This window comes from Ascaphus truei, chromosome 2 (assembly GCF_040206685.1).
Source record: "Ascaphus truei isolate aAscTru1 chromosome 2, aAscTru1.hap1, whole genome shotgun sequence".
Taxonomy (NCBI): Eukaryota; Metazoa; Chordata; class Amphibia; order Anura; family Ascaphidae; genus Ascaphus; species Ascaphus truei.
Window position 1 is genome coordinate 457496680 of NC_134484.1, and position 24912 is coordinate 457521591.

A 24912-nucleotide genomic window follows, 5' to 3' on the forward strand; every position below is an offset into this window, starting at 1 on the left:
GGAAGGTGGCCAGAGCCCTGGCTCCACACTTCCTTCTCCACAGAGCAGAACCAGAACCCCTAAATGTTGACTGTGCAGCTCCTTTTGTACCCAGGGGGAGGGTCCTAGGTCTGTGCCCCTGATAGGGCAGCACACAGGCCTCAGGCCCACCCGCCCTGCCACTCAAGGGAGTTGTTTACTGCAGTGGAACCCAGATTAACCCTAACACTGCCTGCAGTGGTGGCAGGGCAGATTAGTAGCCAAGAGGATACATAGCTACATAAGAAACCCCATATTGGCATTGAGTCCTCTTGTTTTAATGTCAAAGAGAATTGGCATTTTTAGTTCAAATGTTTTCCAATCTTGATTGCTTTTAAATATTCCATTGAGGATTTGAATGTTTAAGTCACTTATGGAATGATCTGGCTCTGAGAAATGGTGTCCCACTGGAGTGCAATATCTTCCTTCTTCATTCTGGTTTGAAGTTTTTGGCTGGTTTCCCCTTGGGAACATTTACTGCCTTGAATTGTATATACCACATTCCTGGACATGCTGTAGTATGATCCTTTAACATTGCGTACTCAATGTTTGTTACTGGCAGTGGGATCGTGGTACTGTATATATGTCTGTGGTCTGTGATGTTGCATGGTCTTGTGCCATTCTCAGCGTCCTTGAGTTCGTTATGAGTTTTCTGTTGACTAACTTCTGTCTGTGGTTTGGCGGTTGCTGGTATGCAAGGATGGGAGGGTTGGGGAAGATATCTATTAATGTTTCATCCTCTGTCAGCATGAGTTGCAGAACTCTATTTTTCGCATTCCCTCTAGGGTAGGGTTTATGTTGTCACTAGTGGTACGCGTGTAGTTTTTTTTCTCTTGTATTGGAGTAGGTGTTCTCGTGGGGCTTTAAGTACCATTGTGATTGAAGTGGCAATAGTCTTTGGCTTGTAGCCCTCCTGTCTGAATGATTGAGTCAGGGTTGTGAGGTGTCTGTTTCTGTCTGTAGTCTCCGGGCATATGTCGTGATATCCTACAGCCTGGCTTTGTATGATGGCTCGTTTTGTATGAGTGGGATGGAAGCTGGAGTTATGGACTTAACTACATCTGTCTGTTTGTTTCTTGTATACAGATGTGTGTAGTTTGTTATTCTACAGTGTTACTGTGTTATCCAGAAAGTTCCCTAAGTTTGCTGAACAACCTATTTTGAGCTTAATTGATGGGTGGAATGAATTCAAGGACTCGTAAAATTGTTTTATATTTTCTTCACCCTCTGACAATATTTTAAACAGATCGTCAATGTATCTGTTATATTTGTAAGGTTTGTGGAGGCATGTGGTATGGAATCTCTGTTCAAGATTAGCCATAAAAAGATTGGATATTGCAGTGCTATCCCGGTGCCCATTGCAGTCCCTGTTATTTGTAGATAACTGTCCTTGTTGAAGCTGAAGTAGTTGTGTGTGAGGATGTATTCTATCAGTTTGGTTATTACATCAGCGCTGTATTTCTGATCCAGGGAGATGTTGCAAGGAAATGCAGGCATGCCTCAGTGCCATCCTTGTGGGGGCTGTTACTGTTCAGGGATTCTACATCCATGGTAACTAGTAGTACAATCAGTGGCGGATTTTCCATCAGATCCAATAGGCCCAGGCCTCGGGCTCATAGACCGGCGCTTGCCGCAACCGCATTTGCAATTCGGCACTTACCAGCCTCTCGTCTGCATGCGCGATCGACGCCGGCCATGCAGGTGCGGCTGGCAAGCACCGATTGCGCAGATGTAGCCAGGCTTGGGAGCCTGCCTGAGACTTGTAGATCCATATCTGAGTGTTTCCTATGTTTGCTATCTTCACACTACTGTAAGATAGTCGGTTTCATCCTGCATTTCTACACGCTGCGGATGCAAGTTGCTCACTTAGTGCTGCTCTGGTCAATGAGCGATTTGGGAAGTGGTTTTAACAAGCAAAAAGTGGATAACTTACTGATTGAAACATTAAAATAGGATGCACCAAACGTTCACCTTTACTCAACGCAGTAGTTTTTGTTGTTGATTAAAACTGGTAGGTGTGTGCGCTGATGTTAATCTTTGTGCTCAAGAGATCCTTGTCATAATGAACTTCTTTCTGATCCTTTATGCAGTGCCATTGATTTCCTTTTGCTTTCCTTTATCCCACTCTCCACATTCCCATGCAAGCACTAGTGTCACTTGCGTTCCGCACCTTGTAGGATGACTTAAAGTCCTTTCTGTTGACCATCTACTTTTTAGAATTGATTCGCCACCATTCGAATTTGCCATGCGCACGGCGTTTATTCACCCGCAGGAATATTCATGGCTTGGTTGTAAGATGGTGACATTCGCCTACAGTACCTTTGTTCATACAGTATACAATACCACTGGCGGCCACTATTCGCACATTCGATCGAACATTCGATTTGCCCAGAACTTCACAACCTGAAATATGGTATAGCCATGGCTGGTCCAACTATGTTTCTACCCCTCCTGTCAAGTAAGTCCTAGAAGCTACAGGCTGTGACAGGCTATCCTATGGATTTAGCCCCCCTCACGCAGCCTCCCTTAGTGGTATGAGAGGTGGTGACATTGTGTCTGTGCTGCAGCCAATAGTGACGCAGACCCCGTGTCCTCCCCTTCTGCAGCAGGGAGGAGGCTCTCCAAATTATAGCTTGGAGTTCTGCCCCTTAGGGTGAGACCTTCAGTTTCCAGCTTACCCCTGCATGGGGAGCAAGTGCTGCAATGGGTTTTGCTGGGAAGGATATCAGATTGGCATACTTCTCAGGTGTGCCCAGGTGTCTCAATGTGTTTTTTGAAGGTGTGTTTAAGGGGACATATATAGCACTTGGGACTAAGAATAGCTTCTCAGCTTTCTGTTGTGTAAATTAATTGTACATACGTTGTCAACATGCAAACACTTTTCAAGGAGATTTACTAAGAAAATGCAGGAGATTAAATCTTCCAACAATTTACACTGGGCTGATTGGTATACAAAAAGAAGAAAACACAGCGCACAACTCATAGTGAAATCAATATATTATAAACTGATTAAGTGAAAGTGGTAAATATGCATGTACAAGAAATCAATATATGCAGGCAATACATGAATTATGGCACATGTTACCAACACGAATCCGCATCTGGCCAGACTGCAAGGGTAAGGTGAGCTTGGGTAGTGTGTTATAATCCCAGGTGTCCTCTGTCTTGCTCAGTTATTAATCCTCTGATCTGCCAGCCGTCTGAAACACCGTAGCTAGTGCTGCTCCGAATCTCTCACAGACTCACTTCCTGGTGTGACGTCACTCGAGTCGCGTCATCGGAGCTATACGGAGGCTCCAAGGCTCAAATCGGCATCCAAAGCCAAACGATCGTGCTTGCCAAAGTCTCAAAATGTATAGCTAGTAGCCTGTAGAAAAGTTCATATAGATGGAGGTATATGATTATACCCCTGGAATGAATGCAATTATCAATATCCTACGCGTTTCATTAAAAACAACTTCGTCAGGGACATGAATCTGGGCTGATTGGGTTTAAATATTCTTGAAACAGGTTTTGCTGCTTTTGGTTTCTTTGGAAATGATAAATTATGTTTAGTTTAATAGGAAGCCAGGAGATGGATTTCAGCAGGAGAGACACTGAGACAGATTTAGGAGATAATGAGGAGATAAAGTGATTCGAGCAGCAGTGTCCTAGTATGCTATCTTACGATAGATTGTAGGGGAGACAGGTGAGAGGCAGGAAGGCCGGACAGCAGGAGGTTACAATAATCGTGACGGGAGAGAATGAGGGCCTGCGTCAGAGGTTTATCAGTAGCGCAACAGAGAAAAGGGTAAATCTTTGCCATGTTATGGAGGAGAAAACGATAAGGTTTAGCTACATTTTGAATGTGATGGAACAGTCAAATGTGACCCCTAGGCAGCGTGCTTGTGATACTGGGTGTATGATGGTGCTTCCAACAGTAATGTAGAAGGGTGCAGTAGGGCCAGGTTTGGGAGGAGATATGAGGAGCTCCTTCCCTTCCGGCGTCAAATTACCCCGCATTACCCCCCAAATTACCATGGCAACGTGACATCACATGACCCGCACATCATTTGACGTCGGGGCCGAGCGGGGGGAACCTGCGCGCGAGGTGCTCGTGAAATCTCCTTTCTTACAACCTTAAGGGATGGCCCTGTGTCCTTTGTACTGCCCTTGGGCTGAATAGTTATTTTGCAAGCTCCTAGTATTGTCCCCGAATATATTTGTATGCAGTTATCATATCCCTTCTTGCATGCCTCTTTTCTAATATAAACAAATCTAAATGAGCTAACCTCTCCTCATAAATCAGATTATTCACCCCCTTTATTAATTTGGTGGCTCTTCTCTGCACTTTCTCTAGGGTCGCAAAGTAGATGTGTGAGTCATCAGCATTGAGATGTGAAAGGGTTAAGGGCATCATCATTTGTCAGATATGATGGGTAACGGGATGACATGTTGAGAAATAATATTGTCAGTAACTCTGACTTTACTTAACATCCTCTTTCTTCATGCTGAAGCATCAGCTATTGTTAGCATGTAAATTCCTGCTATTACTGTAGCACTGCAGTTTCAATATGCGCTGGTCAGATCTATGTCATGGATATCAGCGTTGTCATTTAACTTCACTACCACGAATTCCAGAAGGTGTCATTTTATAGCAGAGGATTTTGCTCATAGAACAAGGGAGCTACATTTCCATCGTATCCGTTTTATTTGTGAAGTGAATTGAATTTTCAGCAGTGGATGGAAAGATTTTGCTTCTTGTATTTGGAATGGTCAGCCACAGAGAGAGCAAACCACGGTAAGATACGGAGCAGTTTTGCATTACATCGGCCTCTTTGCTGCTATAGGGTCAGCAGTGCATGTATTTGCCTGTCTGGCAGCATGGGAGTTAACAAAGACTGAGCCCGATGAGCTGTGAACTTGTATTTCACAATATAATGCTGGATTTGATTGTGATGGTGGGATTAATATGAGCTTATTGAATTGCTGTCATTATTTTATGGCTGTAACATTTTTTTTGGATTGTAATTGACAAATATGTCTTCACTAACTGCTGCTGGTAGCTTCACTGTGTGTCAATTAATTTAATTTTAATAGTATGGGCATGTCGTCATCCGCTAAAGAAATTCAGCATGATTGCCAATATGAGACAAATCTTTACACTGAAGACTTTTAACATGTATTTTTGCCCATGCCCTCACTTTATCACGCAGGTATCTGGCTTCCGCACTGCTCCCTTGACTGAAACAGACCTCGCTAAAATAACTAATGACCTCCATGCTGCCAAAGACAGAGGTCGTTACACTATGCTCATTTTACTCGACCTCTCTGCAGCATTTGATACCGTGGACCACCCTCTTCTCCTTCACATTCTCCATACTCTTGGTAATAGTAACAAAGCTCTATCCTGATCTCCTCTTGCCTCTCCCATGGTACTTTCAGTGTCTCTTCTGCTAACACCTCCTCCTCCTCTATTGATCTCTTTTGGGTTTAAATATCACCTCTATGCTGACTACACACAAATTTACTTTTCAATCCCTGACCTTACACCTACTGTACAGACCAAAGTTTCTGAATGTCTCTCTGCAATATCATCCTGGATGTCCCTCCGCCGACTTAAACTTAACTTGGCAAAAACAGAACTGCCCATACTTCCTCCCAAACCTGGCCCTACTACCTCCTTCCACATTACTGTTGGAAGTACTATCATTGACCCAGTAGTTCAAGCACGCTGCCTAGGGGTCACACTCGACTCAAATTCAAAACGTATTTAAAACCTGTCGCTTTTTCCTCCGCAATATTACAAAGATACGCTCTTTCCTCTGTTGCTCGACTGCTAAAACTCTGACACAGGCCCTCATTCTCTCCCGTCTCGATTACTGTAACCGCCTGCAGTCCGGCCTTCCTGCCTGTCACTTGTCTCCACTACAATGTATCCTTAACGCTGCTGCCAGAATCACTCTACTATTTCCTAAATCTGTCTCGGCATCTCCCCTGCTGAAATCACTCTCCTGGGTTCCTATCAAATCCCACATCTCACACTCCATTCTCCACACTTTTAAAGCTTTACACTCTTCTGCCCCTCCTTACATCTCAGCCCTAATTTCGCGCTATGCACCATCCCGACTTTTGTGTTCTGCTCAAGGTTGTCTTCTCTCTACCCTCTTTGTATTTAAAGCCCTCTCCTGCCTTTAGCCTTTCTCACTGACTGCCCCGCACCTCTGGAATGCCCTTCCCCTCAATACCAGACTAGCACCCTCTCCATCCACCTTTAAGACCCACCTTAAGACACACTTGCTTACAGAAACATATGAGTAGCTCTGTGGCTAATACTATACACATTATACATAAAGCTTGGCCCCCTGCAGACGCACTTGCCAGAATGCCCTCCTAATGTCTCTGTACATTCTTCCTACAGTACTTCCCAATTAGATTGTAAGCTCTCCGGAGCAGGGACTACTCTTCCAAATGTTACTATGTCTTACACACTTATTACCATGATCTGTTATTTGTATTTGTTATTTATGATTGTCACGTGTATTACTGCTGTGAAGCGCTATGTACATTAATGTTGCTATATAAATAAAGACATACAGTACATACATACGTAGATAACTTAAGCCTTACCTATCCCTGTGATTCATTGGAGTTCACCTTTTAGGGTTAGGTCAGGGTTTGTAACTTCAGTCTTCGACTGGGCAACCAAAAGGTCAGGTTTTCAGGTTTTCCCTGCTTCAGCACAGGTGGCTCAATCAGTGCTTGCTTCACACAGGTGGCTGAATCAGTGTGAACCACCTGTGCTGAAGCAGGAATATCCTTATAACCTGACCTGTTGGTGGCCCTTGAGGACTGGAGTTGCCCACCCCTGGGTTAGGTGCTGGAGTAGGGGAGGGAGGTGATTTGATATATCCTGGATATTTACATACACATGAAAGAAAGGAGGTCTTGTAGATATCAACAGATGGAGTTGCTTCCACCCAGATAATCACAGGCTTTAGCCGGCAGATTATATGATGGTCCTACAAAAGTGTCATGTCTAATTGTCTTTGTTGACGATTTCCTCCTTAGTGAAGTACTGTAGTACTATAGTGGTAAAAAGTGGTTTGGTGCGAGTAGTGAACCTACTTTGAATCCCAATGTCTCCCTTGTGACCTGCTCTATCTCTCCGTGCTTCCGGCATTCAAATTAGACTGTAATCTCCAAATGGCGAGGTCTAGTGGGGCCTGCAAAAAAAGTGTAAAGCGTGGCAAACCTTAGCCTTTGTCCCCGCTGGCACTGAGGGGGGGGACGGGGGGGCGCTGCTGCAGGGGAAGCTGAGCGCGCTAGAAAGTATAAAAAATTTATTTACCCGAGCGCCGGTGAGCGTGAGCAGGGACTTGTATGTATGTATGTATGTATGTATGTGTGTATGTATGTGTATATATATATATATATATGCAAGTCACCTCGCCAAGCGCCGCCCGCTCAGCGCTAGCGGGGACGCAGGCTTAACCGCATTACAGTGAATGTACAGTATGTATAACTATTTAATAAATGATTTGTTCCATGCACTGGCAACCCTATAATTAATGTGTACATTTGGGAAAAGAGAAAGCAGTAATGTTTTATTCCTCTTTTTATGGGATTAAAGACACAGACCCTGAGAGGTTCCTTGACTGGTTTCTTGCATGTTACAGTGTTGGCTGTGCGCTGAAATAGGACTTTTTTTTGGCCTGTTGGAAGTTCCTGTCAATAGTAAAAATTATGAAGTTTTTTTTCTGATGTATTTTTAGCTTTAGTTTTTTTGGATACACTGTATGTTTATGTACTTTTTAATAGGAAATGGTTTATTGTACTCTTTTTAACAGTATAACGTGCATCTGTAATTCATTACCTACATTCACAATGCTTTACTCCCAAAACAAGAGGGACGTGGTTTGAAGTTACTCTTTAGGATACAAAAGCTGATTATTAAATAATATAGGCTGTATTTTGTCCTGAAAGACAAAGATATGGCTGCTGATTATCAACGTCTCCTAGCTACAAATCTAGGATCATTTATGTGCAACCAAACAAAACCAGATCTATAGAAACATGCATTGCTAGTGTAGCCATGTATCCTCTTGACTACTAATCTGCCATGTCTAAAATATAAGTCCTGTTACCAGTGCAGGCAGTGTTAGGGTTAATCTGGGGTTTCCCCTGCAGTATGTAGCTCCCTTGAGTGACAACGGGGGTGGAGGGGGGAAGGGGGAAGGGGGGTTGTGAGCCTAAGGCCTGTGTTCTGCCCAATCAGGGGCTCAGACCTAGGATCCTCCCCATGGGTACATAAGGTTCTGCAGAGCCTAAATTTGTATGTTCTGGTAGAGTTCCAAGTTGCGGTTGGAAGAGTGGAGCCAGGGCTCTGGTTCACCTTCCTTCCCCTCCCTCAGGGGAGTGGTATACTGCCCCTTATTCCACAAGGGAATAAGGGAGCTAAGGATAGATCTTTAGGGCCTCAAGCCCTGGGGGTTGATTCCAGGGACGCCTTGAAGTGTACCGGTTGTGTGCTGTATGTTGCTGTGGAAGAATAAAGAGCTGTTCCTGTTTAATAGATTCCTGCCTGAGACTGCAGTTAATCAGGGAATACCGGAGGGTTTTCCTGCAGGGCTGCACCCAGTTCTGCTGGGGCCTGCGGGGAATGGAGACGCTGTACCTAGTAAAGAACTGAGGAGAACCCTAAAGCCTGTCCTGTTCGTTCCCACTACCACCGGAGGACACTCAGTATCCTGAAAGTCTTGCAGGTGAGCAGCACAACAATACTAGGTAACAGTGAAATCTCCCAGAGGGTGGGGGGAAACCTGTTACACTAGCAATGAGATCATTCCGGACTTTGCTTTTCCTCCACTTATTTTGTAGCTGTGACTCAGAATAATGTAATTAATAGTATCCTACAGTGCTCATCTCCATCATTTGTGAAATGATATTAAATAGAGATCCTCTGTATCTCCAAAAGCAACAGGTATTCCTATAATCACAAACAGTTGGGCACAAATAAAATAAGAAATGATAGCAGAAATCCACAAAGCAGCGAGGTCGGGGTCACGGGCCGGGGTCAGCAACAGGGGAATCTAATACATATAAAAATACCCCCAAGCCCCCAAATACATATAAAAATACAGACTTACCTTGGGTCAAGCCGGGCACGGTGTCTGCTGGGGCCGCTGGCTGGGGGGCCCTGCCGGCGCTGCAAATTTCCTCAGACCTCTGGCAAGGCCCTGCTGCCAGTTATGGCCGGGCCCCGGCTCTCAGCTGCCGGCAGGACCTTTCCTCTCTCTGTCCCACACCGCCGAGCTTCCACTGCCGGCACACGCCAGGACTCTGACGTCAGCGCGTGGCACGCCGGAAGCTGTGCCAGGCTTACTTACGGCGTGCTGACGTCAGAGCCCCATCGCACGCCGGCAGTGGAAGCTTGGCGGCGTGGGACAGAGAGAGGAAAGGTCCTGCAGGCAGCTGAGAGCCGGGGCCCGGCCAGCAGCAAGGCCCGGCCAGAGGGCCCGGGACAACAGCCCCGGCTGTCCCCCCCTCTCGGTGGCCCTGGCTCTTATGGAGTAGATATCTCTGTATGCTAATTGCATGGTGTTGTCATTCAAATCCTATACAAATACCTGATACAAATGTATCTTGTGCAAGAAACACCATCATTTAAGGGTCTCATATAATGTTGGACTTTTTAAAGGTGAGTGATGCAATTACACTGATAAAAGGTCCTTAGTATTCCTCTGTTTGGATCTGAGCACACTTACCCTTGTGCTGAGATTCAGCTGAAACAAGCTGGGAGCAGGTCTAACAGCAATTTATTGCGTGATAGGGTATTAACGAACTGGTCAGACAAGCCGTTTGTATACTCTGGCAAAACACTTGACATTTTGCATCTCTAATGGCTCAGTTTGGAAGCATGATACACCAGCGAACATCTGAATAGGAGGGAGCCTCTGTAGGGATCCAGTTACACCTCAGAACCTCTGTAAATCAAAAATGTTTGTCTGTAATAATTTGTGCACGACCCTGCAATGTCATGTACACCTAAGGAGCAAAAAATGCGTTCATAAACAAGTAACCCTGCAATGTCATACTGATAAAGAAGCAATTGCAATGTCTTATGCCTTAAGAAGCAAGCTATTATCCAGAACTATCAGTTTTGCCCACCTATTATAGTGGAAGACATGTAAAACTGGTACTCTTAGGCTGCACTTATAGTGACAGCGACGCAACTTCGTGTCAAAACAAATGCATTGCTGCCGTCGCGTGCGTTTATAGTAAGCGTGATGCGACGGCTTGGTCGCGATCGCTGGAAATCTTCTCAATTTGATTTTTTCAGCGACCGCAGCCTGACACCGCCGTCACCGGCACTATAAGCGTATCCTTACTCTTTGACTATAAGAATGTAGGAGTGCTTTCATCTTTATGTAAGGGGGTCACCCCCAGTTCCCCTGATCTTCCTTTACCCCCTGCCTTACCCCTGTGGCAGTGGGGGAAGGGGACAACGACTTCTCCCGCGCCATCTGGGCCGGCGCCATTGGGGTCCTGATGCTCGCGCATGCACGGAGGGTTGCGCATGCACAGATAGCCGTGGCGGCCATGTTGTGGGTGGCGCGAGGTTCGCGCAATGCGCAGAGGTTGGCATGGGTAGCGGTGGCCATTACAAGTGTGCAGGAGCTCTGGGAGGTTGCGCAGGCGCAGTTGAGCGTAGCGGCGGCCATTACAGCTTCGCACATGCGCAGTAGAGACCGCGCATGCGGTCCCCATAGGAAAGAGGTCCTGAGTAGACTACGATTCCCAGCAGCCTCTGGGGACTGCCCTATGATCCCTGTCACATGCAGTAGGACAGCCACTAAGGCTGACAGATTCTCATGCTGCAAAGAAGATACAATGTTGTGTGCAGACAGGGATTGTTCAGTCAGGCTGAGGACACAGTGGGGGAAAGAAGGGGGGCAGAGAGCTGTGAGCATCTGCCCTAGGCCAGAAATCCCCAGGCTAGAGTTGAGGCCCTGACTCCCCACTAGTGAGGGTGGGTGGTCACAGGGACAGGCCCTAGGATAGGAACCTGTCTCATTAGGGAGAGAGAGAAGACCGGGAAGAGGAACCCTTACAGGTGGAGGCACTGTGTTCGACGAATCATCAGGTAACCCCAGGCTCCCAGTGGCGGAGGTTCAGGTCTTCTGTGAGCCTATCAGGTAACGCACCACACCCGGTAACACAAGTGTATTTCCCCACATGGTCCCTATCTGTGATTGGGGGGGGGGGGAGGAACCCGTTACATTTGGAGGCGCTGCTGAGATCAGACCTTGGGTGCCCTATTCTATTTTTGTGTCAAATTGTCCAATTTATTTTTTACCATGGTTGTGCTGTCAAGGCGGGAGGTCCTTTACTGGAGCTTTATGCAAAATCATGACCCCCACCGTGTGGTGGCCGTAGGAGGCCTTCCCGCACTTATACCCGTCACGAAGGTCCGGGCTCATATGCGTAAACTTCCTGGGTGGTCCTACGCATGTGTTATAGTTGAAAAACAAGACCCCACGTCCACGTGGAGAACGATACTTTTCGTGGTAACCTTCACTGAGGATATATGCCTGTCAGAAGCACCGTCCACACTGTTTATGTCAGGGGGCCCATCTGACGGTTATCCTTTAGTCTACGGTGACCCAATAAAATGGTATGTCCCGCCAAAGCAGGAGAGAGCATGTGCTGCTGACTACCAGCCGGAACTCAATTGTGTTGCAAAAATCTGTCCAGGACTGGCGGGAAAACCAGAGCCCCGCCCCCGCAATGTGAGTGACTCAGTGTAGAGCCAGAAACAATCCTTGAAAGAGTGTGCCGTCCCTCCTTTAAATTGCACCAGGGGGAGCAAGCACAGTGAGCCTCAACCAGTAACTGCTGTCTCAACTGAGGAAAGTACAGGATGCCGTGAACCACATCCTCAGTTGTATGTGTTTGGCCAGTAGAAGGACTGTGTGTAACGTTTCTTTAGTGCCCGTGCTTACAGAAAGACCTTAAACTCTCTGATGGTATGAATTTTGAGCTCTATCAGCTACTAGGAGGGGTTCAGAAAGTGAGATTGGAAGGAAAAAGGTACGTCAGAGGCATATGCCCCAAGTGTGACTTTCCAGATGGCGACTTGAGCTGGGGGCCCAAGTGTGCCTGCTGCGGGGCACAGTTCCTGACGCCCATGCTGCTGCGGCCTACAGAACCCGCAGAGGAAGAGGCTACTGACCTCTCTACTGGGGTGGTCGATGCTGATGACCCATCTATCCCAGCCACGACGGTTTCGGAGGGCCCGTGCGCTCTAACCCCGGTTCTAGACTCGGTTCCACAATCAGAACCGCAGATTCCGGAATCACAGGGTAAGGTGTCTCTACCCCCATCCTCTCTTAGTGATTCCAGCGACCAACAACCAGCTGTGGTGATGCGCCAGCCGGCGGACCACACAAGTGAAGCTGGAGATAAAGAGACATTTATCCTATATACTGCGGATCCTGATATAAGCCCGTGTGCCCTACAACGGCCAGTCCGGCCTACTACGATGGTACCATCGGTCCTAGGCTGGGGATCAGTACCTAATGACGACAAGGGTGAGTTGACTGCCCCAGGGGTGTCGGGTGTGAGCTTCCAGGTGACCGCAGAGCACGGTAGCTCCTTAAGTCTGGCCACCAGGGAGATTGGCTCCACTCGGCATCGCGTCCTGGCGGAGGTGTCCCCCTTAGAAGATAGCTGTCCAGTGGTGGGAGTGGACCAGTACCTACCGCCTATCGTCCAGGCGAAGAGAAAAGTCAGCCCCATCGTGATTCCAGTGAAGCATAGATGGTGCCTGACAGTGTTCCAGATGAAACGGAACCCATCGCAAGACAGTGGAGTGGTGAGGAACCTCCTTACTTCCCACAGGCTCCGATGGAGGCGGCCATGGAAAAGGCCCCAACTAAAGCTCATGCTGAGCAGCAGAACGTCGCTGGACATCCGTGCGCCCGAGGTGAGACTGCTCATGACCTGACGGTGGGCCCGGGTGCCACCATAACTGAACTGAGTGTGAGCCCGTGCGCTCCAACTCAAATGGTCCCAGGACCCTGGATCCAACGCTCCCGAGTTTCCAGAAAGTGAGTGGACTGCCCCAGAAGTGCCGGGGACAGGTTCCAAGACAGCCGAGGTGGTAACAGTCAGCGTTACTGATGACCTGCTGGCCACCGTGAATCAGTGCAGTGGTAAGGTATCAACCCTTTACCCCCTGTAGGATGTAACAGAGACTTTGAGTACAGAGACAGTGCTAATGGCTCGCTTCCCAGTGGAAGCGTCCCAAGTGCTTAGGGACAAGGACTGTGTGTGATATGCCATGTATCAGTGATGTTACAGTCAACATGTTACGTTGTACCGTTTATGCAATGCATTTTTATTGTGTAACTTTCTGTAATGTGACGCTGTTCGCCAAGCGGGGATGTTGGTGTTTCACCCAGGGGGAGAGTGTAAGGGGTCACCCCCGGTTCCCCTGATCTTCCTTTACCCCTGCCTTACCCCTGTGGCAGTGGGGGAAGGGGACAACGACTTCTCCCGGTGGGCACCGCCATCTGGGGCGGCGCTGTCGGGATCCTGATGCTCGCGCATGCACGGAGGGTTGCGCATGCACAGATAGCCGTGGCGGCCATGTTGTGGGTGGCGCGAGGTTCGCGCAATGCGCAGAGGTTGGCATGGGTAGCGGTGGCCATTACAAGTGTGCAGGAGCTCTGGGAGGTTGCGCAGGCGCAGTTGAGCATAGCGGCGGCCATTAGAGCTTCGCACAGGCGCAGTAGAGATCGCGCACGCGGTCCCCATAGGAAAGAGGTCCTGAGTAGACTACGATTCCCAGCAGCCTCTGGGGACTGCCCTATGATCCCTGTCACATGCAGTCAGACAGCCACTAAGGCTGACAGATTCTCATGTTGCAAAGAAGATACAATGTTGTGTGCAGACAGGGATTGTTCAGTCAGGCGGAGGACACAGAGGGGGAAAGAAGGGGGGCAGAGAGCTGAGAGCTTCGGCCCTAGGCCAGAAATCTCCAGGCTAGAGTTGAGGCCCTGACTCCCCACTAGTGAGGGTGGGTGGTCACAGGGACAGGCCCTAGGATAGGAACCTGTCACATTAGGGAGAGAGAGAAGACCGGGAAGGGGAACCCTTACAGGTGGAGGCGCTGTGTTCGACGAATCATCAGGTAACCCCAGGCTCCCAGTGGTCGAGGTTCAGGTCTTTTGTGAGCCTATCAGGTAACGCACCACACCCGGTAACACAAGTGCATTTCCCCACATGGTCCCTATCTGCGATTGGGGGGGGGGGGGGGAAACCATTACATTTATTACTATCCGTAATTATAAGAAAGCATTGAGGGGAGTATTATGTAGCCTCCTTTCCCTATGACTATGGGAACTATGCGTGCTGACTACGCGTGTGGCTCACAGGACGCCTAAGCCTCCGCTGCTGGAGCTGGGATGAGCTCTCGCCGTTCTCGGAACAGCGCCTCCACCTGATGAGGGATCCTAACGTTGCAGGATAACCGCTCTCAGGAACCAATATAGTGATGAGTAATACACACACACGTACAATATAACTGTTTACTGATACACGAATAATAATAATAACCACAATACAATGTCCCCCAACACAATACCCACACAGTATTCACCACTGTACTGAGGGTGCCCTGGGCACCTAACCACAGAACAATGTCCACCCCAAAGTGTGTGGAGTAGCTACCCCTGTGTGGAATCCTTGGTGCACTTTACCTCCCTGGGCACTCCTGCACCAGGTACCGCTGATAGCTCAAAAGGGGGAAGGTCAGGCAGGTCCCACGGCTTGGGGCCTCCAACACAAATTCCCTCACACCTTGTCCGAATCCACCACATGGGGTGAGCTCCAGCTGGAGTGTCTCACCTGAGAGTCTATAGGGCCCTGGGTCTGGTCCCAGGCCACAGGGCACCGCGTGGCCATCCGATCATCGGTATAATAACACTAAGTGCTAGTGGGAAGTGTCCCTATCCTTACAATATTCCTTACAATATTTAACTAAAGTGGCTCTGGGCTGACTGGGACCTGCTTATACAGTCTAGCTTTGTCCAGAGTTACTGGCACCTGGACACTACCTGCTCCCTCTGCTGCCTCCGTCAGACTCCTTCCGCACGTCGCCGTCCTGCTCCTGCTGCAGCGCTGTCTACAAGTACTCCCTCTACTATGTGTGGTCCCTCACTCTTCCATCACTACCTGGGGCCTAATGGATTACTCTAGCCCTAGTCCAGGGTTCCAGGCACCCGGGTACAACCTCTTAGCTTGCAGTCTCTCTGCCGACTGGCGCATGGGACCGTTTCGTGCCAAACCTCTATATCTCTTCTCCCTGCATTCGCCCTTTAGGATCCTGGGACATGTTGTCCCTTGTGGAGCCATTTCCAAGATGTCCACCGTACTCTTGGACTCTGCGCATGAGCGCGCCTTACACTGTGCATGCGCGACAGCTAAGATGGCCGCCCCCACCTACTGATCATTGCTGAGCTCCGGCGGCACCCCGGCAGTGCGGCAACTCCCCCTCCTGCACCGGAGGTAAGAAGGGAGCCAGGCTACAATTATTAATACACCAACGTTGCTATAGTAACACATGAATTGCAGTACAATCTATCTAGGCTTCATCTAGAGAATTGATCTATTGTATATTTACGTATACAAAAGTATATTTTAATGAGTCGCACCTCACGCAATATTTCTATAAGACCAATACTGAGAAGTCTAGAACCCCTAGTGATGAAGGGGCTACTTGTGTCAGGCCCGACAGGATTAGAACCCACAGCCTCTACTACTACTCAGGGCAGCAGCTCTATCATTGAACTAAATCAGATGCACACTGAACTGGCAGTCAGGGAGTGGTCTGCTTTTAAAGGAAGCCAGGGGAGGTGGCTATAGGTGTGAAAAGTGGAGCTCAAAGGTATTTCAAACTGATCAATGGGAATTGAGCCGATGGAGCTAGGACCCAGGCCTTGGTTCCCAGTTTCAGCATAGTCTGTCCTGCAGAGATAGATGCCTCAGTCGAGGATGAACAATGGCTCTGCTTTTGGAGTGCTGTAACGTCTCACTTGGTGAAGACCGAGATGTGCCAGCATTCTACTTCTGTACAGCGAATACAGAGCACCTGCGCATACAATGTGCTTGTTGAATGCAATATATCGTTATACTGTACTCGCATTGACTCCTAATCTGTTTCCTCTTCAGGGCCCCTATTCAGCTCGATTGAATGGAGCTGAAATCCTCCTAAACAATGGGAGGACGGCTTTAGCATTCCTGAATAGAAGCCCAGAGATGAGGATGATCTCAATAGTGTCATTAGTGATCTGCTGATCTGCTATCTTCTGGGTGCTACTGGGGAAAAGCCAAGTGTCATGTCAATGAAGTGATGTGTAATGTGGTTCATTAACACAGGAAATTGTCATCACTAATTAGTGTATTCAATTAAAAGAAAATAATTTGTCCCACATTAATCTCAGCAGAGTTAGGTAAATATGGCTGTATTAACTTAATAAAAGTAAGATTGGATAAAAGCAGATTTTACTTTTATTCTTAATTTCATTTTTGATTTTTTTTTTTGTATACACTTTTTTTTCCATTGGGAATCTTGCAGTCACACACATTTGCTGCATTATCTTTCCTTTCACATGGATACGTTTTAATACGTATATACATTTGAGTCCGTTTAATCTTTTTACCTCCGTGTTCACATTGCTATCAGTTTCACATTTACATTTTAACATAGTAAACTAGTTAACAATTCCAACTGTATCAGTGTGTAACATTGAAATCAAATAAAGAAGTCAAGTAAACCACGCAATATATTGCTCTACTATCTCAGTCTTGTCCGTCCTGTCAGTCTATGAACTCCTGTGTTATCCATTTGTTCCTTTTATTTACATTTCACAATTCTCATAAACGTTGGTTTGTTCCTATTTTTGTGCCCTCGTGTGTTTTAAGCATCTTTGTTTCTCTGTGTTTGACTGGGTGTGTGGCACTGTTGAGCTCCCCTATGTCTTGGGTCGTTGTTTGCAAATGCACATAGATAAAAGCAAACACAGGTTCTTGGATAATGAGTAGTTTATTGCCTTACAGCATAGAATATGATCATAAACGAAAGTCAAATCATAGACTCTGCTAGGGGAGGTCCCACGCAGGCTTTATATACCCTTGTCATTTTCAATGTCTAACATGGGTTGCTAGGCAGAATATAAATCACTACTCCCTTTTCTGAGCCAATCGTTATAAAGGTCACTAAATAAGTAAAACCTGGGTTAAAACATCTTAATAAATGAAGAAGGTATGTTAGGATACATTTTTATCTCTAAGTCTGTATAACTGCAGAATACGCATTTCTCACTATATTTCTGGGCATTGTGCCATAAGCCGCTTGGCCTTGAGTCTTCTGGTAGCCAAACTCATACACTCGCAATGAACACATTCTTTCTCACAGGAATGTTTTCAGGAACACAGCATGAGACACAAGACAGAGACATGACAATACAGACTAAATGGATTCTGCACACCGCCAACAACCTCCTCTCCAGAGACCCCCTCAACCCCCCAGTCCATTTCATCAATATGTAATCCATTTCTACAGTATCTTCATGTCAACAGTATTAGATCAACACTTGCATGTACCTGTATCTATTCATGTGTTCGGGTTTGGTGATCAGGGGTTTTAGATAGATTTGGGGAACTCCCCACAAGGTCCCAGTATTTCTACCGTACCTTCTCCCCATTGTCATTTTGTGATTCCGGTTACGTGTTTATTGGCGGGTTTCTGCCAAGCATTCGTGCCATGTTGAAGAGTGTGACATTGAACGGTCCTCAACTTTGGAAGAGGTGCCTACTTTTCTGACTGTCAGTGGTTGCTTCCACCCAGTCTACTGTGAACAGGACAAAACTTTTTTCTCTCCATAGATCTATTGAGGGGGAGGGGGCGGGGGCGTATGTAGAGATGGGAGAACCAGTCCAAATCCGTTTCCCGGAATTTCCCCGAGTTTGCCATTCAAAATCCTTTCCGAATGTAAAATCCGCCGACTGATTGAAACAAACAATCTGCACGGATTAATCCAAAACCGCCATTGGATACAATCCGCTAGTGGATTCTGTGATCCGTTTATGGATTTTTAATCATCAAATCCGTGAATTCGGCACCCGCCACTCTTTCCAGAGGTGTCCTAACAGAATCATTCATGCTTAAATTGTGTGTAATAGAATTCCCCCACCCATCTGGGTTTGGTGTTTTCTTTAATAGATCTCAGATAAAGTTGCACTCCTTTTCTGTCCTGGCTTGAATGGCGCAATATATCATATAGGCATAACTGCAAGCTGGTCTTGTGTGCCAAGGGTTAAGCGCCATGTCCCATGCCATGCACAGCTCTGTACAAACGTTATGACACAGATGCTGTAAATGCATAGTGGTTTTCAATAGTGTGAAACAGCAACAGCTGATGTGTACTGTACTGTACAAGGTCATTAGACAAAGAGACGTGTACATTTTATCTTCTCAGACACCTGCACTGCACTGTAGCATTCAGAGAATCATATGCATAGATATTCAGTGCGCTCCCTGCTGGACACACACTGAACTGCAACAACACAAATCATAAATTCGTCTGACCACAAACGAGGTCAGTGCGGGCTCAGTGTGTCGAGGTGCGCGTCGAGGCCGCGGATGAGGTGCACACTTTTTAAGGGGCAATTTCACATAGAGCATGCTCCATCTATAGATGATTTCCCATAGCTTGCCATGTAGGGAAGGGTACTCAAATGATTATCCTTCTCCTCTGCTAATAAACTATTGGCTCTATCCATTGTGTAGTGGCTGGCTTGGAGGTAATATATAAACGTGTATTCCAAATGTTTCTTTTAGTTCTTGGAATGTGTAGATGGAGGGGTCTAGCTTGAATAGGACAGCCCTGTGCTGAAGATACCGCTTTCCTGCCAAATCCTGAAGGGGTCGTTCGCTTTGCAGTCTTGAAATTGCTGATGCTTAAGGAAGACAAGTTTAATGACTTGCCTCTGTGTATGTGTAGTGCTGTGCAAGATCTCTACCATGCCTGCTATGTGCTAAAAAGCAGTGGCTTTTATTTTAGCTGGGACCTCGCTGGGTGCCATGTGCAATAAGTTTGTCTGGACATGAGCGGATTGTCCTATCGGGCGATCGGGGTTGCCCGGTTGGGTCGGTGCGGTGGGTCGATGCTGTGGCTCCCCAGCAATGGTGGACAGCGCCTCCCCAGCTCTCTGACCACTTGCAATACTCTCCCTCCTCCTGTCGGCGCCGGGATCCAACTTTCGCCAGACCAGAGGAGGAGTGTGTGTACACTGGCGACACACTTTATTCGAGCTTGGCTAGTCCCACGAATTCGGGTATACCCGGGTGTATTGAGGTTTGTGACTGTTTTCTGCCCGAGTGCATTGCGTTATTTTCCAAGCAGGGATTGAAGCATTTTATTCCCGCTGGCTGCAATACTGCACAGTATATATATATACTGCATTACAATTCATGAATTTATGCCATCTGGTAGACACGCGAAGCATTGCAGCCTATTAAATCCTAATCATTATCATTTAACAGATCAGCCGCCCATCAGCCAGGCATGAACCCAGGCTGGGAAGGCAAATGCAACGGGGCTTGTCAGAGGTGAGGAGCGGCGCATTCCAGGTATCTGCCAGGTACATACTGGGTATTTGCTCGAATAAAGTGTGTCGGTGCAGTATAGTGTGTGTATAGTGTGTGTATAGTGTGTGTATAGTGTGTGTATAGTGTGTGTATAGTGTGTGTATAGTGTGTATATTGGAGTGAGTGAGAGGGGGGGTTACCTACACCAGAGCCGCATCTCCTCCTACACAGTCGCATTGTCATGGCGACCCGACGTCAAATGACACCACGACGTCACATAGTGAAGTGTTGCCATGAAAACGTGATGTCACATGGCGACGTATATTGCCATGATAATGCGCCATGACATGACGCTGCAGGACGCGGGTCGCTCTTAAAGGAATCTCCCAGGCCGGTATATACCTACAGTCCGCCGCTGGTTGCTGCTCTATTGCGTTAATTGTGAATTGATTAGTACAGCATGATATACCCAGTTTCCTGTGCACCGTAGGAGTGCTGCAGCATTGCACAATTTAAGCGTAGAACGATTTATTCCTCAATTTCTTTTATGTCGTACTGTAGTTTTGCAATGGACTTTGTGTCTCCATATGAAACTTTGGTCGGTTTTATCTTATTGATTTTTAATGGCAACATTAAGGTATGTCCCTCTGAACAATATTACCAATAAAATGAATCATTGAATTGCAGTATAATTATTATTATGAATTATATAACTGTTATCTTAGATGCAGTGAGATACCAGTAACAATGCCGCTCTGAGCTAATTGTGGGATCTGGTCTCCTACGTCAGAAATCAGTCCCATGGCCACTGTGCTACAGCCCCCAGAAGTCAACCCTGTATCACTGAATCTTTCCCCCGGATTTCTATCCTAATTGGGGACACATTCAGCATCCAAATATTACAGTGGATGTTGGTCAGCAGAAAAGGGAACTTACCCGGAAGAGGATAAAGAAAAGCCAGCGGAAAGATTAGGTGTCGAAGACGAGGCAGATCCATGTAATGGGGAGATGCATGAGGAATGGAGATTACCCACTGCACTTTTAGAAAACGTAGGTCAGCAAGTACAAGAGGCAGAGTTTACAAGGTACAGGAGAAGACACATCTTCTGCTGGCTTGGGGACCATAAGGTTTTTGTTTAATTTTAATAGGAATGTAGATTTTTCACATCCCGTGTATGCACTGTATTGTTCATAGGGAAGCTAAAATGACCACTTGCATGGAAGCCTTCAGTGTGAGCTAATCAGTACTGTATGTACTCAGTGACATCGATATGCCTAGTGATGTTAGTGTGAAGTGATAATGACATTATTAGCTGGCTTGTGGATAGTTGTAATTATCTCAGATATAGTCTAGGGACGTCACCAGGAGACTTCCTGATTTGCAAGAAATATTAAAGTGTGATATATGAATGACTGCTTTACAAGTGAAATGTGCACTGTTCCTGTAGGAATTAATGATTATATTGTATTGTATTGTATGTTTTTATTTATACAGCGCCAAAAGTGTACTCAGCGCTTCACAAAGAATACAGTACAGGGAATTATAATAATAGAATAAGTTCAGCAAAAATAAGACAATGGGAAAGGAAATCCCTGCCCCGAAGAGCTTACAATCTAAGAGGTTTGAGGGGAAACTTACAGAGACAGCAGGTGAGGCTATTGGGATGCTTGATTTGTGGGGCAAGTTTTAAGGTTAGTCAGTGTTAAATGAAAAGGTTAACACCATTTACAGGGGAAGATGTGGCAGGGAGCTGTGGGTGAGAGCAGGTGTGTATGTCTGGCTTCAGGCTTAGGGGAGATCCCCAGCAGCAGGAAGGAGTAGATAGATGGTGTGAATAGAGGATTTGTTGGGGGTTGTTTTTTTTTTCCAACCAAAAATGTTTTTATTGAGTGCATGGTACAATCATATAAAAATCTAACAACACATTGTCATATTAAAAAGTAACAACAACAATTCACGTTTTTTAGTAGGGTAACCATAAATGTCATACCGGGAAGACGCACTGACTAACAGGACCATGGACAAAGACTGGAGGGGGAGGGAGAGGGGGAGGGGGGGGGACGAGCAGTCTAGGAAAACTCAGTTTTACTGAACGGGCCCACTGTTTTTGATCCCTGGGAGGAGGTCTCGTCTAGAAACTCCTGACATTCACCTAATGTTTACTCTGTCAACTCTGTCCATCCTATCCATCCATCCGTCCATCCATCCTGTCCATTCAGACCAGCCCATGCTTGTCAATCAACTGTCCCAGCACATCAAAGGAGAATGCATTAAAAACTATCAGAGCAGAATATTGGAGGCATCTACCCCAGGGATATCTGTTTGGGCCAGCCAAGGCGCCCAGACTTTTAGAAAATTTGTGCCGGTGTCATTAACCAGACTCGTTAACTGCTCCATCCGGCAGACATACCAGATTCTATTCCTGATTTGTGGGATGTTGGGTAACTCGGGCTGCTTCCACAATGCTGCGATTTTGCACCTCAGGGCGGTTGCAAAATGTGCAATTAATTTGTGCTCTGATCTGTTTAACCCTGTGGTGCGTCTGCCCAGCAGAAACATGGGGATTGTTTTTTATTGAGGGTTGTTGGGAGAGAGGTGTATAAATAATGGTGCAGTGGGGAGTGGGGAAGTTGGAGAGAACAGGGACATTCATCAAGGAGTGAGGAAACAGTAAACAGAAAATGCAATAAGGAGGGCATAGTGAGATACAGGAGGAGAACTCTAAAGGGCTAATTCAACAGACACGTCATTAGTACGGCAAATGACCCACTGAAAATGGAAATCTAACATCACGAAATATGGCTTATGGATTTTTAGATTATTTTATATAGTGATCTTTTGTTTGTTAGGTGAAGAAGATCTGATCCATGATAACCCAGGGGATTGAGCATCAGTTCTGTGATGTCGAAGTCCAGCAACTCCTTCTCAAGACGATTAGCATATCGACATACGAGTTCTTCACGGAACTCCAAACCGTTAGCAGATGTCTCATTCACTAAGGTAACAGAATCTAGAACAATTAGTAGCCATTGTGTACTGTATCTATCGTTGTGTAGATGGGTGGCAGAGCATAATATTTACAATTGTATTTAACTGTTGGGTGGGCAACTCCAGTGATCTGGAGATCAGGTTTTCAAGATGTCCCTGCTTCAGCACAGGTGATGCGGTCAAAGATTGAGCCATCCTGAAAACCTGACCTTTTGTTGGCCCTTGAGCACTGGAGTTGGAGTTAGGTTTGACGTTCGATAATCTAATTGTACGCAACCCAGTGAAGTGAACAATGGCTGTCAAGAGTTAGCATTGATTGAATTCTGTTTATAAAGCTTTTAATGTAATTCTTGTTTGTCATTTCCCCTCTCGTCCTCGGACAGTAACACTATTGAGCAACAAAATTAGTTACTCAACATTATATTAGAAACACGGACAATCGTTCTAACCGAATGCAAAGATCATTACGAGTTATTATTTTGGTGCCACTAATACAGTAGCATACAAATCCCTGTTCTTTCTTAAATAAATCTTTATTAAGACCATTTGTTTGGTGTGCTAACTCTCCCCCTTTTTGTGTACATAGAGCATCTGGCATACAGCAGTGGAGTCACTTTTAATAGCAGAAGAAGACTTTTTGGCCTCTCTTTCTCAGATTAACAGTGTGGTCCTTAAGGTTCTGCTACAGGCAGGTAAGTCAAGAATCACATCCTGCAGACATCACGGTTTACAGCCCCGAAAGTCACTAACACACAACAAACAATTGGACCTTGCTCTTCTGCTCAGTGTCCCTCATTCCTGTTCATAACGTTTCTTTAGGCCACTGGTGTCAAACGCAGTCCTCGAGCCACAAACAGGCCAGGTTTGAGTCACCTGTGCTGAATTAGGGATATCCATAAAACCTACTTTGTTGGAGGTCCTCGAGGACTGAGTTTGACACCCCTGCTTTAGAGCATTACATACATTACATGGGAACATGGTATTTCCTGTTGTGGCCTCGCACAGGGAAGCCTCATTGTTTAATCATGTGTTTTGAAGGCTTCTTACTGGCACCGCGTAGAGCAAAGCTTTCCCCCCCTGTGCCCGTGGAAGGTTGCCAGTGATTACCTGGAAAAAATGTAGTAATTGTAGATATTTTACACTTCTAGACCCAATTGTATGTTTTGCCATGTTTCTAATTCAATACTTCAAACAAGTTATTGATTGTATAAGTAATCTATAATATAAAAATATATTTGGATTATTAAAAAAAAATAACCACAACAATAGTATATTAACGTACATAGGATAAGTGGTCTGGGTTCAGAATAGGGGGTGGGCCTGTATTGGGTTATTAATATGAGGCCCTACTAAAAGGGTGCTAGGAATCACTAGGGCGAGACTTACAGTACTAGATCTTTGCCCGGGTTCTGTAGCACAAGTACTGAGCTAGATCTGAGCAAAGAGTCTAAACATTAGAGATTCTCACAAGTCCTGGGGTTTTGAGTTTGGATTACAGAAGCTGGTTTTTTTTTATTCCTGTTTGTCATTTACAATCTATTTAGTAAAAAGGGTGATAACTAAATTAATGGGGTTTATGAGGACTATGGGGCTTATTCTATAAGTACCGAAGCAAACTCCCAGCGACTTGAATGGGGCTGCCCTTTGGAGCTTATAGAAGCCCATGTGACAGACAATAAGTGTAGTTTGAGAGAGTATTTCTGACATTACATGTGTATATTATGCCCCGTGTCTTATTGCTGTGAAGCGCTATGTACCTGGATAGCGCTATATAAATAAAGATATATACTGTATATATATTTGTTTAAATTGGGATGGAAGATGGTAGAAAAATGATATAAGGAAACAAGCAGTTTCGGAAACCATTTAATTATGAAGACCAAGACTGCATTTTGAGTAGAGTGTGGACGGCCTTTCCAATGGCCCCGCAGTAGAATTGCATGAAGAACATCACATGACATTCTATTATAGAGCACTGGTTGTTTTTAGATGCAGACGACCCAGTGGGGAAAGACCACTTGAAGCTGCTGGTGCTTCTCAATGAAAGATTCCACACTCTCTGGGATCTAACAGACGGAAGCTACAAAACACTAAAGCAAACATCAGAAACCTCTGTACTGGGTATTTCTGACATCTACATTATCCAAAAAGTAACTGAATTTCTAGACGTCTACACGCAGTAAGTACAAGGATTTGTTTTATTTTTTTAATAAATTACTGTTTAAATCCAAAGCAAATGTTTAAGATATTATATTGGGGTTGTAACAAT

The 24912-nt window shown here is 46.1% G+C and overlaps 1 protein-coding gene across 5 annotated transcripts in view; it reads left to right on the top strand.

Moving 5' to 3' along the window:
- The window catches only part of ALS2CL (ALS2 C-terminal like), a 131077-nt gene that overhangs the window by 44256 nt on the left and 61909 nt on the right, over positions 1-24912 (top strand). For 3 of the 5 annotated variants that reach the window (XM_075588012.1, XM_075588016.1, XM_075588013.1), the window contains exons 2-5: positions 8574-8762; positions 22505-22655; positions 23230-23335; positions 24633-24822. In XM_075588012.1, the coding sequence (XP_075444127.1) occupies positions 22557-22655; positions 23230-23335; positions 24633-24822 (395 nt within the window). In that variant the 5' untranslated portion in view covers positions 8574-8762; positions 22505-22556. The remainder of the gene's footprint in view (positions 1-8573; positions 8763-22504; positions 22656-23229; positions 23336-24632; positions 24823-24912) is intronic. The other 2 variants (XM_075588014.1, XM_075588015.1) reach the window with 1 other exon arrangement.